This window comes from Felis catus, chromosome E2, assembly GCF_018350175.1.
Source record: "Felis catus isolate Fca126 chromosome E2, F.catus_Fca126_mat1.0, whole genome shotgun sequence".
Lineage (NCBI taxonomy): Eukaryota > Metazoa > Chordata > Mammalia > Carnivora > Felidae > Felis > Felis catus.
Genome location: NC_058382.1, coordinates 11,304,872 through 11,322,913, shown reverse-complemented (window position 1 = coordinate 11,322,913; position 18,042 = coordinate 11,304,872). Strand labels below are relative to the sequence as shown.

Genomic DNA, 18,042 nt, shown 5'->3' with positions numbered 1-18,042 from the left:
GAGAGAGGGACAGAGGATCTAAAGCGGGCCCTGCCCTGGCCTGATGCGGGACTCGAACTCCCGAACCGTGAGATCATGACCTGAGCCGAAATCGGGAGTCAGACGCTTAACCCCCGAGCCACCCAGGTGCCCTCCGTTCTTTGACCTTTTTATTCTGAAACGTGGCCAGTCTATGGAGGAGTCGCAGGACTGGGACAGAGAACACGTAGGACCTTTCAGGACATGCTCCGGCCACGTTTGCCATCAGTCTGTACGGGCACACGCCGTTGCCTCTGCCACGACTGATGGGACGTTTGGGGGTCGGCCGCAGACACGATGCGCCTCTGTCCCTGCGGGGGACACACAGCAGGTATCTCCTGAGACTAGACGTTTTCCTGTCTACAGTCACACTCGGGAAAATCCAGCCAGGGTGCAGTCCTGGCCTGCAACCCACGACCATCCTCCGATGTCCCCAGTCGTCCTGAGAATGTCCTCGTAGCTGTTTTTCCCCCGCACCGGCACTCGGGCTCCCGGGTCGTCTGCAGCTGACCTGTATCTTTCATCTCCTGTCATGTGGAGCAGCCGTTCTGTCCCGCGTGGCACGGCTTTGTGGCCATCAGGCCACTTGTGCCACAGGGCCCCCCTCGGTTTGGGGTGACCCGCGTCTCCTCGCGATGGGGTCCCAGGGGTGCGTTTGGGGGCAGGAATTCCACAGCCGGGATGCTCGGTCCTGCTCGAGGTGGCCCGCCAGGAGCGTTCAGAGGTCAGGAAGCCACTACTGGGGACAGGCCACCAGAGCAGGGACCTGAGTGATGAGGAGGAAGGAGCCCCTTCTTCACAGAGGCCTCAGCTGAGGCGCTGACCCCTCTGAGCCTCAGTCTCCCCTCTGTTCGGTGTCCATAAGGTAACCAGCTATGTAGCAGCGACTCGAGGGCTCGCTAAGATCAGACGTGCGAAGTGCTCACCATCACAGAGTAATCTCTCTGAGCCCCGGGCATCAAGCCGAGAGACTTTTTTAGAAGGCTAGGCCACATCCCGCCTGCCCCAGGCCCTTGTCACCTCCTGCTGTCCTGGTTTCCCACCCTCAGCCTTTCTGGGCAAAGGAGACATGCAGCTAGGGACAGGTGCCCGCTCTGTCATTTCCTTGCTAAGCGACCGGGGACATACTCCCTTTCAGAACCTCAGTTTCCCCGTCTGTAAGATGGGGACATTGAGAGTACCCACTGACGGCCAGCCTGGGTGTCTAAAGCCCTCCACCAGGGCCTGGCATCTGGCCAGGGTGTTACACCTGGGAGCCACACTGGTGGTGGCGATGGCGATGGCCCCTTGGCGACTCCTCATTACCACGTGACAGTGGCAGCGTGGTGCGGGGGTCACGTAGCACGGGCTCCGGAGCCAGACTGCCTGTGCCATTTCCCGGCTGCACACTCCTAGCACCAGCGACTTAACCCCTCTGAGCCTCAGTTTCCTGGTCTGAAAAACGGGCAGCATGGCCCTGCTTCACAGCATCGCTGGGAGCACAGAGGTAACTTGCGTAAAGCACTCAGAACAGGGCCTGCGCGGGGTAAGTGCCCTGCTGGGAAAGCGATACTCGTTAGTATTAAATATTCACGACCCTCCGGGCTGTAGTGATCTGGAGACCCAGGAGGCTCCCAGCCCTTTCAGGAGGATGCCCAGGAGGGGAGCTCCCAGCCCAGAGCTCCACCCAGAGATTCCGCCCCCCCCCCACCCCCCTACCCAACGCCGGTCCCCCCTCCGTTTCCTGTCTCCCCCAGTTCTTCTTCAGGATGGAAGGGGCTGTCCCTGGCCTGCCGTGCGGCTTGGAGTTTCTTTTCTCTGTCCCTCAAAAAAGGCCCTTAAAAAAGAGAAAAAGGTCTGCCTGTAAATGGGCTCTCATGCTTTGAGACTGCCAGCGTCTCACAGTTCTTTGGAAAGACAGGCATGCCCAGGGAAGGGGGGAGCCGAGGGGTGGGAGGCAGGAGGGCAGGATCCCCGCCCTCTTCATAAACCTAACAGTTAAGTCGCACTTACCCTGGGCCAGACGTGTGCTGTGCATGCATTTTACGTACGTAGCGTTATGGGTGCTGTGAGCCCTGGGTCCCCAGACGAGGAGACTGAGGCCCGGGTGCTGACTCCCCTCTTCCTGGCTTGTAGAATTCGCTTTTCTCGGTGGGATTTCCTCTGAATGAAAAATCCTTTTTTTATTTTTAAATGCCTATACCTGGTACGGGGTTCCCATTTTATAGATGGGCAGCTGTGGTCAGGAGAGAGGGGTGGGGGGTTCTGCCACCTGTCGCTTCTGTCAGGAGATTGGGAGAAGGAGTGTGTGTGTGTGTGTGTGTGTGTGTGTGTGTGTGTGTGTGAGAGATGGGTCAGGGAGGCCGGGTGGATCCCTCCCCCAGTAACCCCGTCCCCCCAGGAGCTGCGGGAGCGAGTCCTCAGAGGGAAGTACCGGGTCCCTTTCTACATGTCAACAGACTGTGAGAGCATCCTGCGGAGATTTTTGGTGCTGAACCCAGCTAAACGCTGTACTCTCGAGGTAAGCCCCCCCGGTCCCGGCCCCCTCTCACGACAGCCTTCTTGCCCTCACTTTCGTCTCCTGTGCCCATCTGCCTGAGATCGCTGCTGGAAGGTGGGGGGAGCCGGGCAGCCCGAGAAAAGGCTCCCCGGCCCGTCTCGACGCCACCCCCAGCTTCGCCCACTCCCCGCCATGCCAGTAATTAGCTAATGAGCTCCTAGGCTGATTACAGGGTGCCGGGGACCCAGATGATGCGGAGGAGGGAGGTGACATCGGGAGGCTCCGACGGGGGGGGGGGGGGTGCTGGGGGTGTGGTGAGGAGGCGCTGGCTCTCAGGAAGCCCTCGATTCTGGGGTGTTAGGTCTTGGAGGGGGTGGGGGGGGGCAGGGCACGCAGCCCTGCTTGAGGGCCTGCCTGGGAGACGAGGAACTGTATTTTCCCCGGTTTTGTCTGACGTCTGTCTTCCCCCTTCCCTATCCTGCCCGCGATTCCTGCAGCAAATCATGAAAGACAAGTGGATCAACATTGGCTATGAGGGTGAGGAGTTGAAGCCATACACGGAGCCCGAGGAAGACTTCGGGGACACCAAGCGGATCGGTGAGGGTCGGGGAGAGCAGGCGCCCCAGCTCCTCAGAGCCACGGCCCCCCCCCCAGCCAGGGGGCGGAGCTTCCCAGCACCTACAATACCCCTTTGATGAGCGCAAGGCAATTAGGGAGAGTGAAGTCAGGGCTCTGATCCCTGTGCTGCTACTTGCTCGCTGTGTGACCCTGGGCAGGCGGCTTCCCCTCTCTGTGCTGCCATTTCCTCATCGGCAAAATGGGACAGCCATAGAACCTGTCATAGGGCTGTTGTGAATATTAAGTGAGCGAACCCACATAAAGCACTTGGTTTTGACTCTTAAGACACAAAAAGAAATCACAGCTCACTTCCAGAAATGTTTGGGCACAAGTCGTTGGTAATCTGTATGTTTGGGGAAAGCCCCTATGTTGGCATAGTGCCTCACCCGCCAACCCTTTGGTCTCAAATCCTCCAGCCTGAACCCTTGAACTCTGGACCCCGAAGGCATTAGCCCCGCAAGAGCCCCTTAGGAGCCGTCCGCTCACTGGCCGTTACACAGTGGAGGAGACCAAGGCCACCGTCAGAGCTGGTTACGTTAGTCAGGACTTTTGTGGTTATATGTTAATGGAAAACCCAAGCCATTCTGGCTTCAACCAATAATAATAATAGGCTGAGCCATTTGAAATTGGTATTTTTATGGGTCAGAATTTGTCAGCGTTAGCACCTTTATCTGGTATAACCTACAAGTGGTAACTTATTCACATAACTGAAAACGCCAGGGTATGTCGACCTTCAGGCACAGCTGGACCCAGGCGCTCAGAGACAGTCGTTGGAAATCTTAGTGGTGGTTCCTGTCCCCGGAGGCTCAAGTCACAGGAGCAAGCTGGCAACAGCATATACTAGGGGCCTGGACACCCCGTCAAGGAAAGAAGCCACTTTCCTAAATGTTCCAACGGAAGCTCTAGGCTGGTACCCATTGGCTACCCCTGAACCAGGCCGTGGGGATGGAGTGCCCTGATTGGCCAGAACTGGGTCATATGCCCATCCTGAGCCAATCAGTGTGGTTTGGGGTATAGAGCGTTCTGAGTGGCCAGACCCGGGTCGTACGCCTGCCGTGAGCCAATCAGTGTGGCGATGGGGATGGACTACTCTGTTGGGTCAGGCCTGGGTGTCACACCTGCCCTTGGGGGCTTGGCGCAGGCAGGAGTGGGCCAGGTGATCCAAGCGGAAAGAAATGTTCTTCCAAGGAAATCGGGGTGCTGCCGGCAGAAGGGGGAATGGATACTGAACAGGCCAAAGAGCAGGCGTAGCTGTGTGGGGCAGAAGCGAGTCCAAGGGAAGGGTCTGGGGAGATTGAACCTCCTCTCCATCCCCCTCTCCCAGAGGTGATGGTGGGTATGGGCTACACGCGGGAAGAAATCAAAGAGGCCTTGACCAGCCAGAAGTACAACGAAGTGACCGCCACCTACCTCCTGCTGGGCAGGAAGACTGAGGTCAGAAGGCGCCAGGGGCATTTGGGATGCGCGATGCCCGGGATGGAGGGACTTCTGGGGCAGAGCGGGGGCAGAGGCTGAGGCTCTTCGTCTGTCATCCTCCTGCAGGAGGGTGGGGACCGGGGCACCCCGGGGCTGGCCCTTGCACGGGTGCGGGCGCCCAGCGACACCACCAATGGAGCGAGCTCCAGCAAAGGCACCAGCCACAGCAAAGGGCAGCGGACCTCCTCGTCCACCTACCACCGCCAGCGCAGGCATAGCGACTTCTGTGAGTATGGCCCCACGCCCTCCCACAGCGTCCCTGCGTTACATCGGGGTCACCTGCACCAGAAGCCCACTGGAGCCAGCTGCAGAGGAGAGAGGAATTTTGCAGAAAGATTGCAGGGATGGTACAGGGAACTTGGAGGCGGGAATGCCCAGCCAGGATCAGGAAGGGATTAGAAACTGGAAAAGCAGCTGGAGCAGACACCCTCTGTTCCTCTGGTTTTGCCTTTTTCTCTCACTTCTCTCACCTTATCTTTTTCCTAGTGTCTCAATTCCTTCCATCTCTGTTTTGGAGACCAGCCCAAATGGTAGCATGAATCCCTTTGGTCCACTTGTCAGGCACAGAGTTCTCATGTCAGGGTCCACTTGGAATTTAGCCACTGTGATGGGGACACAGGAGGACACATTGCACAGAGTGGCTGCCGAGAGCTTGCCCTCTGGCTCTCCTCCGCGCTGAAAGGATGGGAGGCCCTTCCTAGTGGAAAGGGGCTGGGCGGACACCTACTTGGACCCCACATTCTGTAACTGAAAGATAGTCATCACCCACAGAAAATAGATCCCACAACCACCACCACACATTAGGCATGGACGCTTCTCTTACCTACATCCTCCTCAAATGTTAATCCTCCCAACTATCTTTTTTAAGATTCTTGTATTATTTTTTTTTAATGTTTGTTTATGTTTGAGAGAGACAGAGCATGAACGGGGGAGGGGCAGAGAGAGAGGGAGACACAGAATCCCACGCAGGCTCCAGGCTCCGAACTGTCATCACAGAGCCCGATGCGGGGCTCACACTCACGAACCAGGAGATCATGACCTGAGCTAAAGTCCGACACGTAACCGACTGAGCCATCCAGGTGCCCTGCCCCCAACTATTTTTTAAGCAGCTTTGTTGAGATGTAATTCACATACCATACGATTCACTCAAAGTGAATTCAGTGGCGTTAGTGTATTCACAGAGTCGTGCGGCCAGCCCCACAATCCATTTTAGCCCATATTCATCGCCCCAGAAAGAAACTCCACAAGCCCTAGCTAGCCATCAACCCCCAAACCCCCATCCACCGCCCCTAGCCCCTGAGAACCACCAGTCTATTCCCTGTCTCTACAGATTCCCCTATTCTGGACATTTCTTATAAGAAGAAGTTTACAACACGTGGCCTTTCGTGTCTGGCTTCTTTCACTTAGGCTAACGTTTTCATCCATGTGTTCGTGGCCCTTTTTCCACCTATAAATAGCCGGATCGGTCCAGAAAGTCCCTAAGGAGCTCAAGACTCCAGCAGTCTATGGTTACAACATGGTAACCTTAAAAAACACCCACATGGAAGTCTTCTGGGTTCCCGGGGTTCCCGGAGGGTTGTCGACAGGTGCCCTGTGTCTGTCATTTACAGACCTTATTATGCCTCTGGGACTTCCAAGCATTAAGGTTCCTGAGAAATTAACACACAGACGTTTCAGGAGATTTTATTCACGTATAAATGAATAGAGTTAATCCTTGAACAATACTGGGGTCAGGGCGCCAACCCCCTGTACGTTGAAAATCCACGTATAACTTTGGACTCCCTCAAAATGTAACTGCTCATAGCCTGCTGTGGACTAGATGCCTCGCTGATAACATAGCCCGTCAACACATAACTTTGTATGTTGTCTGGGTTATATACTGTAGGCTCACCGTAAAGGAAGCTAGAGGAAAGAAAATGTCCTTAAGAAAATCGTTAGGAGAAGACAGTGTGCAATACTGGATAGTCTTTGTCGAAAAAATCCCATGCGGCGTTCAAACGCCTGTTGTCCAAGGGTCCACTGTATATATAAGCTGGATATGAAAAGGAGAGACAGGAAAAGAAAGCCATAAAGATGCATACGTACGATGCTAAATAGTCACGCACCATAAAGGTAATATTCTTACCTTTTAAGACAAACGATCGCCTCTGAAGATGTTCATGTATAAATATGTAGATAGAGATACATAGAAATAGATCTGCACATTTCCCCTTTTGGGTACAAATGATAGGACCCCGTGGACCTCAGGCGTTGCCTTTTTTGCTCTACAGTCCATCGTGAAGATCATTCTTTGTCGGTACACAAGCAGCTTCCTCCTAGCTGCAGAGTATTACATCGTATGCAAATATCTTGGGGCGCCTGGGTGGCTCAGTCGGTTGAGCGCCGGAGGTCGGCTCAGGTCTTATCTCACCGTTAGTGAATTCGAGTCCGGAGCCCGCGTCAGATCTTTTATCCACCCCTCCTCCCACCTTTCCCCTGCTCGCACGGTCTTTCTCAATCTCTCTCTCAAAAATAAATAAATCTCAAAAAAAAAAAAAAAAAAAAAAAATCTTGACTTGACTTAGACATTCCCCCAGAGACGAGCACTCAGGCTGTTGCCAGTCTTTCGGCCTTAAAAGAAAAACAAGGCTGCCGTGAATAAACCTGCGCGAGGATCACACATCTTGTACGTGGAGTTGGGCGGGGGGATCAGTGCACGCGTTCGTCACCCGGACAGATACTGTCAGAATGGCTTGCGCGGGAGCTTGTAGCCTGCGTGGGGAACTCTCGGGTTCCGAGGGTCACCCAGAGTAGGTTCGGGCTTTTCCAGGGGACGCGAGCCCTAAACTGCCCCCTCCCTCCCCCAGGTGGCCCCTCCCCCGCACCCCTGCACCCCAAGCGCAGCCCAACCAGCACGGGGGAGACGGAGCTGAAGGAGGAGCGCCTGCCAGGCCGGAAGGCGAGCTGCAGCGCGGCCGGAAGCGGGAGCCGGGGGCTGCCCCCCTCCAGCCCCATGGTCAGCAGCGCCCACAACCCCAACAAGGCAGAGATCCCAGAGCGGCGGAAGGACAGCACGAGCACCCCGGTGAGTGGCCCGGGCTGGGGGCGGAGACCGCCTGGTGCACGTTTTCCAGACCCTGCCGTTTCCCAGCCTGCTCCCCCAGACCACCACGCAGGACCCCTGGTTTCATTCATTCATTCATTCATTCATTCCATAGACATTGGAGCGCTCTCTCTCTCTGCCGGAGCTTGTGCGTGACCGCTAGTATATAAATTAGCATTCAGTGTCAGAAAGAAGCAAGGTACTTGCTTTAGGTGGGAAGGACTTTATTTACTTTTTAAAGCGTATTTATTGATTTTGAGAGACGCTGAGCGTGAGTGGGGCGCAGAGCCTGACTCGGGGCTCGATCCCATGAAACCATGAGATCATGACCTGACCTGAAACCGAGAGTCAGATGCTTAACCAACTGAGCCCCCCAGGTGCCCCAGAAGAATTTTTAAAAAATATTTATTTATTTTGAGAGCGACAGAGCGTGGGGGAGGGGCAGGGACACAGAGAGGGAATCCCAAGGAGGCTTCGGAGGGTCAGCACAGAGCCTGATGTGGGGCTCGATCCCGTGACCTCAAGATCACGACCCAAGCCGTTATCAAGAGCCAGACAGACGCTCAACCGACTGAGCCACCCAGGCACCCGGAAGGGTTTTAATACGGGGAATTAGGTACTTACAAAGTTGTCAAAAGGACCAGCGGAGCAGGCAGGGGATGATTAGACCCACAGGGGTCGCACCACAGCACAGCAGGTCTGACCCGCCACAGGGGCTGCTTAGCCCCTGGCACTGTTGAATTACCGTCACATGGTGGTGACGGTAATCTGAGACTCAGAAACTTTCTTCTCTACCAGAAGGGCCCCTCGATGCCCGGAAGTCTGGAAACGGGCACTGGGGCCCTCCGGAGGCAAAGACCCTCATCCCGTGACCTTGGAGGCCACGGGGGGCCTCCACGGGGAGGCAGAGGGGACATGGAGGCAACTTCTGTCCCATTTCCACCTTCCAAATCTGCCCGCGGGCAAAGGTGGCCAGAACCAGAGCTCCAGAGGGGTCTGGGGAATATAGTACTGGGCTTCCCTGCCTCTGCAGCTCCTTAATGTTTTTTTAATGTTTATTTATTTTGTTTTATTTTATTTTTTGAGAGAGAGGGAGACACAAAATCCGAAGCAGTCTCTGAACTGTCAGCACAGAGCCTCCGATGCGGGGCTCGAACTCATGGACCGTGAGATCATGACCTGAGCTGAGGTCAGACGCTTAACCAACGGAGCCATCCAGGCGCTCCTTTAAAATTTTGTTAATGTTTGTTTATTTTCTTTAAGAGAGAGAGAGAGACAGTGCAGCTCCTTAAAAGAGGAAGTTGAGGGGCGCCTGGGTGGCGCAGTCAGTTAAGCGTCCGACTTCAGCCAGGTCACGATCTCGCGGTCTGTGAGTTCGAGCCCCGCGTCGGGCTCTGGGCTGATGGCTCAGAGCCTGGAGCCTGCTTCCGATTCTGTGTCTCCCTCTCTCTCTGCCGCTCCCCCATTCATGCTCGTCTCTCTCTGTCCCAAAAATAAATAAAAAACGTTGAAAAAAAAAAATTAAAAAAAAAAAATTAAAAAAAAAAAAAAAAAGAGGAAGTAGAGAAACAAACACAGGCCCCACAGCAGAGACGAGGGTGGGTGGAGACAGGTCATAGGAAAGTGGTCAGCACTCTGAGGCCCTACAGACCAGAGCTTGAATTACATTGGTGACCTGTGTGGCCTTGAGCAAGTGACTTCACCTCTCTGAGCCTCAGTATTCCACCCTGTGAAATGGGCTCATCAGAGGCCTTAGACTCTTGTGAGGCTCTGATAAGGTCTGGGACATAAACTACCTCCCATAGTGTCCAGCTCAGGAAGCGCTTAATAAATGAAGGCTCTTGTTACTTTGTTTTAATTTACTTTAATTTTTATTTATTTTTGAGAGAGAGAGAAAGAGAGAATGAGCAGGGGAGGGGCAGAGAGTGAGGGAGACACAGGATCCAAAGCAGGCTCCAGGCTCCGAGCTGTCAGCACAGAGCCCGACGCGGGGCTCGAACTCACGAACCGCAAGATCATGCGTGACCTGAGCCGAAGTCGGACGCTTGACCGACTGAGCCACCCAGGTGCCCCGGCTCTTGTTATTGTCAAGGTAAACCCACACCTTAAAACGGTAGAAAAGAAGAGGAAATTAGCCCCCAGAACGTAGAAGAAGGGAAATAATAGGCGGTAATAAAGGAGAAAACAGAAGGACCCTAGAGAAAACCAAAAAAAAGCTGCGATCTGGTTCTTGCAAAGGTTGGTGCGATCATTGGACCCCACGAATTACTAATAGCAGAAGTGAAAGGGGCACCTGGGTGGCTCAGTCATTTGAGCGTCCAACCCTTCATTTTGCCTCAGGTCGTGATATTATGGTCGTGGGATTCAGCCCCGAGTCAGGCTCCACGCTCTAAGAATACTTGGGATTCTCTCTCTTTCTCTTTTTAAACAAAAGAGGGAGGAAAAAACGAAGAAGAAGGAAGCTATATTCTAACATAAAGAGACAGTCAAAAGGTATTAGGAACCACCTTATGCCCATAAATGTGAGGGCTTAGATGAAATGGATAGATGCCTTCAAAAAACACAAGTAACTAAACTTGTCCGAGAAGAAGCAGAAAATCCGAACCGCCTTATATTCTTGTTCAAGAAACTGAATCCGTGACTTAAAACTTTCCCATAAAGAAAATTCTAGACCCTAAGTGGTGGGATTCTGCCAAACACTGAAAGAAGGAATAACACCAGCCAACTTTAGACAGGCTTCCAGAGGATAGAAAAAGAGGGATCACTTCTCAGCTCATCTGGGGAGGTGGCATAATCCCGATGGGCACCCCATGATCCAAGAGAGCCCACAGTCCCATGCGGGGGTGGGGGGTGTCTAAGGGGATAGACGTCAGTGATACAAAGTGATCAGGGCTGCAGCGGGGGCCCTGAGAAGGCTCCTGACTCAGCCGGGGGCCAGAGGCGGGGGTATATTATGAACCGACCCCAGAAAGTTCCATAGGTGTGTGAGTCAAGGGGAGAGGTGGGAGGAATAGCCAAGCAGGTGGGCTAGCCTGTGCAAAGGCCAGGAGGAGGCACCAAATGTGCCCGGAAGAAGTATGCTCCAAAAAGCTTGACGTGGCTGGCCCGTACCCAGGTGGGGCAGAGCTGGGAGAGGAGTGAGCAAGGCGCCCCCCACCCCCACCCCCCCCCAGGCACCGCCCCTGAGCCACCCTCCTCAGCACCCGTCTCAGCAACGTGACTCTCGGCCTGGGTTGCTGGGATGGCTCATTAACCTTCCCTTTCTCCTGGAGTAAACCATCACCTACCCGCTCTTGGCCCCCTGCCTCCTTCATAATGAGGGAGGCCAGAGAGGGTAAACGGGGAGTTAAGGGGTGTCCCTTCGCCCCCTCACTCCCTCCTGGCCGTGTTCCCCACAGAACAGCCTCCCTCCCAGCATGATGACCCGAAGAAACACCTACGTTTGCACAGAACGCCCTGGGGCTGAGCGCCCGTCCCTGTTGCCAAATGGCAAAGAAAACAGGTATGGGGACAGCAGCGGGGAGTGGCGGGGGGGGGGGGGAGTAGGGGAGCAGGACCCTCCTTTGATCTAAGATGATAACCTTTGTGGGGAAGGGGTGCCGTGGGGACTGGGGAGCGTGCGTGTCTCTTCTTCCCAGAATCTACCCAGGTCCTCCTCCTCCCAGACCCCCCTGAAAATCTTCCCCTCTTAATTAATTAATTAGTCATCAGCACCAGGAAAGCAGTTTGCCCTGTTCTCCGCCTACGAGCCTTGGGAAACAGAGTTGAATTTTTTTTTTTTTTTCTTCTTGAATGATCAATTTTTAGAACTTTGAGAGACGCCCCAGAATGTCACAGCTTCAACATCCTCTTGTTGGCTGGTTTTCAGACTAGTTTTCCTGAGTCTGTTCGATGTCGTTCAGCTGGCAAGTGAGGGAAGCCAGTGCAGACTGGCTGGAGCCCAAAAAAGGGAATGAATGAGTTCACCTCGCGGTTCAAGTTCGGGAGGGGGCGGGCTTCAGGATCACGGCACTCCCGCCCACCGGGGCTGTAGGGCCGGACACCGAGGTGCACGCTGGGGAAAACCTGATAAACAGGTGGTACTGTGTGGTGGGGACAGGACGTGGGGTGCTCGAGAGCAGTGATTCCGTGGCTGCTAAGTCCTGAGTTCAAATCTTGCCTCCGCGCTCTGCTGGTAGGATCGTCTTGGCCAAGTCCCTGAGCCTCGCTTTCCTCCTCTGTAAAATGGGGCTGACGTTCCCTGCCTCTGGGCCCCGTGAGAGGGACCCGGTGGAGATCGCTTGTGTCCCGTACCTGGCACAGGTTCTGTGACACAGAAGGCATTTGATGAGTGAGCGCTAGTTTTGTGATTATTAAATAAAAATAATAATAGCGAATGCTCATCAAGCGGTAAGAGTATGCCAGGCCTTCGTGTGTATTTGCTGGTTGAATGCCCCTAACGACTCCCGTGAGGTAGACCCCGGTGTCTCCATTTCACAGCTGAGGAAATGAGGCACAGAGAGATGAGGGAACTTGCCCAAGGCCACACAGCTGGTGAGTCAAGGAGCAAAGATCCCACGCTGACTCCAGCGTGTGTCTCCAGTGTGAACGCTGTAACGCATAGCCTTCCAGTTCTGGCTTCGATGAAACCGAGGTTTAGTCTTCCCCGATATAACCAGCCAGAGGTAGGCAGGCAGTCTCCTCCAAGGACCCAGATTGATTCTGCCAAACTCAGCGTGAGGCTCCAGCTCCGGGACTGAGGCCAGTGCACCAGTTACCATTTCCTAACCAGAAGGAAGGATGGAAAAGGCTACATTTTTTTTTCTTTTTTTTTCAGAGGCATGACCCAGAAATAGGACAAAGTACTTCTGTTTGCAGCCCACTGGGCAGAGAATAGTCCCATGACCATCCCGAACTGCAAAGGAGGCTGGGAAATGTAGTCTCTCGCTAGGTGGCCATGTGCAACATGCCTGCTCTTAGAAGTTTGGTCCCTAAAAGTAGAACCAGGAGGACGGATTCCAAGGGAGCGGTGGTGGCATCTGCCGTAGTCAGGCCCTCCTGTCAGGACTGCGAGGGCCTGGAGGAGGGTCCTGGGACACTGGAGCCACCACTGCCCACACAACAACAAAAGTTAGGAAAAGGGTCCCTTTTCACCTGTCAGCACATTCTCCTAAGTGCCTATGATGTTCACATCTAGTCCTATCCCGAGTTTGAATAATGATAGTTGAGATAGCAGAGTACAGTGTTGGCAAAGTTGACTTGGTTCCTGCGGTTTGGAGGCAAATGGCAAGGGACTCGTCAAAAAACGTAATCTGAATCTCTTCAGTTGCCGCGTTTGGAGAGAGGAGAGTCAGGATACGTTTGGAGCGGGTAGGGGTTGAAGAAAGGGCAGTTTGAAGAAGGGATGACTTAGGAAGACAGAAGAGTCCGTAAAACAACTAGGGTTACATAGTACACAGCCTGCCCAACTGTACATGGCAGCCCTTTCTCTGAGCTCTAGGTCTTTCGAGGTTTCTGATCTCAGGACAGGACAGTGAAGAGTCAGAGGGACTGGGGCCTCGGCCTGCCTCGAGGCCCCACTCTGACTTGTCCCTCTCTGCCCACAGCTCGGGTACCCCACGGGTGCCCCCCGCCTCTCCCTCTAGTCACAGCCTGGCTCCCCCATCGGGGGAGCGGAGCCGCCTGGCACGCGGTTCCACCATCCGCAGCACCTTCCACGGTGGCCAGGTCCGGGACCGGAGGGCAGGGGGCGGGGGAGGCGGGGGTGTGCAGAATGGACCCCCCGCCTCTCCCACATTGGCCCATGAGGCCGCACCCCTGCCCACTGGGCGGCCCCGCCCCACCACCAACCTCTTCACCAAGCTGACCTCCAAACTGACCCGAAGGTGAGCCCCAGGGGACGTGGGGGGCAGGGGTGGGGTGGGGGGAATGGGACCTAACCTGTCTTCTGCTCTGCTCTGCCTTCTGTACCCTCACATCATCATCATCACCTCCTCCTCCTCTTCCTCTTCCTCCTCCTCTTCCTCCTCCTCCTCCTCTTCCTCCTCCTCCTCCTCCTCCTCCTCCTCCTCCTCCTCCGTCACCCTTCACCTCACCCCTCACACTACAGGGTTACCCTCGATCCCTCTAAACGGCAGAACTCTAACCGCTGCGTTTCGGGCGCCTCTCTGCCCCAGGGATCCAAGATCAGTAAGTCCCGCCACCTCTGCTGTCCCCGGCTCTGCCTCCCTGTCTGCATGTCTGACCTGTGTGTCCGGGCGAGGGGAGGGGGACTCTGTGCGAGCGGGAGGGGCACGGGTTGGGGGATCTGGCTGTTCATTGACTCATTTAATAAACAGTAGTCTGGCCTCTGGAGCCGGGCTCTTGAGGGGCGGACCCTAGCTCTGCTGAGTGACCTCGAGGAAGTCACTCAACCTCTCTGGACCTCACTTTCTTCTGTAAGACGGAGTAGCAGTGACAGTGCCTTCCTCAGAGGGTTATCGGGTGGACTCAAAGGTAGTATACGGGCTGAGCTTAGAATGTTGCCTTGCAAACATGACGTATGTTTACTTACTGAGCGCCTGGCGCGATCTTAGACCCCGGATGGAGGGAACGGAACGTGTAAAATCCCAGCCCAGGCAGAGCTGACGTTCTGCACGGGGACCCAGACAGTACATGAGTACGGAGAAGAAAAAGGGCAGGGAAGAGGGGGGCAGTTTTAAATGGAGCAGGCCTCACTGAGCAGGTTTGAGCAAAGCCGGAAGGAGGGTGTGTGTATGTGTGTCCGTGGCCTTCTATACGTACCTGTGTGCCTCTGCCCACCGCCCCCCCCCCCTTTCTCTTTCGTCTTCCAAATTCTTCAGTATCTTTCCTACGACCTGCACTAACCATTTCAGAATGGGCTCCCCCTCCTGGGCACGGAGACTCCCAGCCCTCCCCAGCCCAGCTCCAGCCAGCAGGGAGGGACCAGGGCTGAGGCAGGGGCTGCCCAGAGTCCTGGAGGCAGTGGGTTGGGGGAGGGGGCTCCGTGTGTGCAGATTAGACACTCTGCCCCCCTCCCCTCCTCTAGGGTCACAGACGAACCTGAGAGAATCGGGGGACCTGAGGTCACAAGGTGAGTGCATGAGCCTACCCTGACTGCCACACCAGCCCCTCCCCCTTTGCCTGCCTCAGACCCAGCTGCCTCGTGTCTGCACCTCCCCTATCCACCCCCCCTACCCCCAACACACACACACCATTAGATGGGACCTGAGCCTCCTCCAAGCCAGCTGCCTGAATGTCCCTCTGACCCTTCTTCCTCTGCCGGCCCCTCTTAGGCCCTGTCCCCCGTGACTTCCTCCGATTTCCACCCCCATCCATGAACATTGTCCCTTGACCATCTTTAACGTCAGCCTGTTCCACCTATGACCAACTCCTCCTGTTGGCACACCTTTCCCCCTGCTCTCAGCCAACGAGGCATAAGCGTTGCCAGGAGCTCTGGCAAACATTACCTGTACAGCCCCACATGGTAAACAGTTTAGACTTTGAGGGCCGGGTAATCTCTTGTCGTGCCGATTCGGCTGTGCCATCATAGCCCGAAAGCAGACATAATCAGTACAAAACCAAGTGGGTGGTGTGGGGGTGCGATAGACCTTATTTACAGAAGCAGGCAGCCCCATGCCACCTCGCTGAGCCCCGCTTCAGCTTGACAGAAGCCCAGTCCCTGTAAAGACCCCAGTGCAAATAAAGAACCGCCCCTCCGGGTCCAAAGGTCCCAGGACTGACTCTCATTGGCTGGAACTGAGTCACATGCCCACCCCTAAACCGATGCCTGTGGCCAGAAGGGTGGAGGACTCTGATTGGTGGGATCTGGTCATATGCTCAGCTTTGAACTAATCGCAGTGGGCAGGGAGGTGGAATGTGCTCATTGGCCGGAGCTGAGTCACGTGCTCAGCAAGGAGCTAAGAGGCCAAGGCCGCCCCGCCTAGACCAGAAAGACTGGATGTGCAATGCATCTCAAAGAGGAGCGCTCTTGGTACTTTAGGTGGGATGGTTCTTCATTGGGCTGGACCCACTCACACACTGCAGCACATGTATCATCCCTGAACCACCGTCCCCCACCCCCCCCCAGCTTAATGCCAGCGGCACCCCCATCCCAAAACGTGGTGCTCCAAAAGCCTCCAGAAATTTCCAAATACCTCTGGAGGGACGGTTATGGCTTTTAGGCGAGAATCCCTGGTCTAGAGTGAGGAGGGTTGGTCCTCTGAGGAAAAAGGGATTATTCCCAGGAGGAGGATGTATTAGGAAACCAACCAAGCAAAAAGACTCCTCTCCCCCCCCCCCCCCCGCCCCCAATAAGAGACAGGAATCAATTTCTCTGTCACGTGAGCCATGTGACTGGGCCAGGCTGGCAGGGCCCCTCTGTTCCATGAGGTCATGCAGGTACCCAAAGGTTCTTCGATCCCCAACCCTTAGGGCTGTGTCTTCCTACAGTCGAGGTTGGTTCTAGCCGCAGCCGGGACGTTCTTATAGGAGGTGGGGCAGGAGAGCCGAGGGCTTGCGGGTTTCCTTGGAAGGGGGTTCCCCGTCCCCCCCCCCCCCCCCCGGCTTGCACTCACATCCGGGACTTTTGCACTCGGGCCGCAGCAGAGGCCGGGCAACATAGTCTCCAGCCGGGCAGCCGTCTGTACCGCTGAAACTCTGTCCCCGTCCCTGGGATCAGAGAGGGAGGTGGGTTTTGAGGGACGCCTAGGAGCCCGTCCCCGGGTGGGAAGCGTGGGTTACCTTTCCTCTCCTGTCCCCGTCTTTGACCCGTGATCTCTCCCCGCCCCAGTTGCCATCTACCTTGGGATCAAACGGAAACCGCCCCCCGGCTACTCCGATTCCCCTGGAGTGTGAAGCTGACCAGCTCACGCCCGCCCGAGGCCCTGATGGCGGCTCTGCGCCAGGCCACCGCGGCCGCCCGCTGTCGCTGCCGCCAGCCACAGCCGTTCCTGCTGGCCTGCCTGCACGGGGGTGCGGGCGGGCCCGAGCCCCTGTCCCACTTCGAAGTGGAGGTCTGCCAGCTGCCCCGGCCGGGCCTGCGGGGAGTTCTCTTCCGCCGCGTGGCGGGCACCGCCCTGGCCTTCCGCGCCCTCGTCACCCGCATCTCCAACGACCTCGAGCTCTGAGCCGCCGCGGGCCCGGGTCCCCTCTTCTTCCTCTCCCTCGTCCCCTTCGCCTCTACGGCAGGGAGAGGGGGCAGGGAGGGGAGTCTCCCTCCGTCATCACCTCAGCTCCCGTGAATCCGACGTGGGGACAGAGAGCGTCCCCTGCGCTGTTGTCCGGGGCCGCTGGGCAGGAGAGAAAAGCTTGGGGGCAGAGCAGGGGGAGCTGGCACCTTCCTCGAGCCTCCAGCCGGTCCTGCCCCCGCCCCCCATCACCCCAACGTGGGGCACCTGAGGAGACTCTGGGGGCAGGGCAGGCGCAGAAAGGGAAACCGAGGAAACTTCCATTCCCACCCCCTTTCCCCCAACAGCTCAAGAATTAGGCCTTGGGCGGGGGCCGGAAGGGTTGCTGAGCCTAAAGACTGTAGAAGAGGGGAGGGGGGCTGGGAGTGGGGGTCAGAGAGGCAGATTCCTTCCCCTCCCCTGCCCTCCCCTCATGCTCGAACCCCCCACCCCCCTTCCTGCCCCAGGCTGGCGCGGGGCACTTTGTACAAATCCTTGTAAATACCCCCCACACCCTCCCCTCTGCAGAGATCTCTCGAGGAGCTGCCGGTTTTTAAGTTATTACACCCCCACCCTCCTCCTGTCAGCCCCCTCACCCGCAGCCTGTCGCCCAATAAACTTAGGAGAGTCCCCCCTTCCCCTCGCGTGCCCTCACCTGCGGCTGAGATGAGGAGGTGCGTGACTTTGGGCCAAGTGGTTCCTCCTCTCTGAGCCTCGGTTTTCTCATCTGCAGAATGGGAGTAGTGGGGGGGGTGAGGGTCAAGGATGATTGCGGACGAGGGCAGGACAGAACTCAGCCTCATCCAGGAGGCCCCCGGTTCCTATATCGGTCCCCCATTCATCCACTCACGTGCCCACCCACATGTTATACCGGACTCTAAGCCACTTCTTAACTCCAGTAGTACATTTATTCAATAAACAGTCATTGACCTGTGCCTACTCCGTGCCAGGCCCGGTGCTGGACACGGAGACACAAGGAGCCCCTGTCTGTGGGGGACGGGGGTCCTGACACAAACACTAGAGAAACCATTGCTTTGGGGAGGCCAGAAGAGAACGTGAGGGGAGTCGGGGAAGCCACTCCAGAGAGGAGAGGATACCGGAGTTGGACTTTGAAGGACGAGTAGGCGTTGACGGCGTATTGGGTATGCGCTGGGCAAAAGCCGGTTTGTAGGAGTGCGCGATAAGCCTTCAGAGAACTGCGGGTAATTTCGGTGTGGCTGCTA

General features: G+C 56.0%; 1 protein-coding gene across 2 annotated transcripts in view; it reads left to right on the top strand.

Annotated features, from left to right (window-relative positions):
- MARK4 (microtubule affinity regulating kinase 4) overlaps positions 1-17,754 on the top strand; it is a 30,243-nt gene extending 12,489 nt beyond the window's left edge. The window contains exons 9-18 of one of the 2 annotated variants that reach the window (XM_023246017.2): positions 2,399-2,518; positions 2,995-3,094; positions 4,440-4,549; positions 4,658-4,817; positions 7,438-7,655; positions 11,072-11,175; positions 13,259-13,537; positions 13,762-13,841; positions 14,701-14,745; positions 16,444-16,658. In XM_023246017.2, coding sequence (XP_023101785.1) covers positions 2,399-2,518; positions 2,995-3,094; positions 4,440-4,549; positions 4,658-4,817; positions 7,438-7,655; positions 11,072-11,175; positions 13,259-13,537; positions 13,762-13,841; positions 14,701-14,745; positions 16,444-16,508 — 1,281 coding nt within the window. In that variant the 3' untranslated portion in view covers positions 16,509-16,658. Of the gene's footprint in view, positions 1-2,398; positions 2,519-2,994; positions 3,095-4,439; positions 4,550-4,657; positions 4,818-7,437; positions 7,656-11,071; positions 11,176-13,258; positions 13,538-13,761; positions 13,842-14,700; positions 14,746-16,443 lie in introns of both variants that reach the window. The other variant, XM_023246016.2, reaches the window with a different exon arrangement.
- The last annotated feature ends 288 nt before the right edge of the window (positions 17,755-18,042 follow it).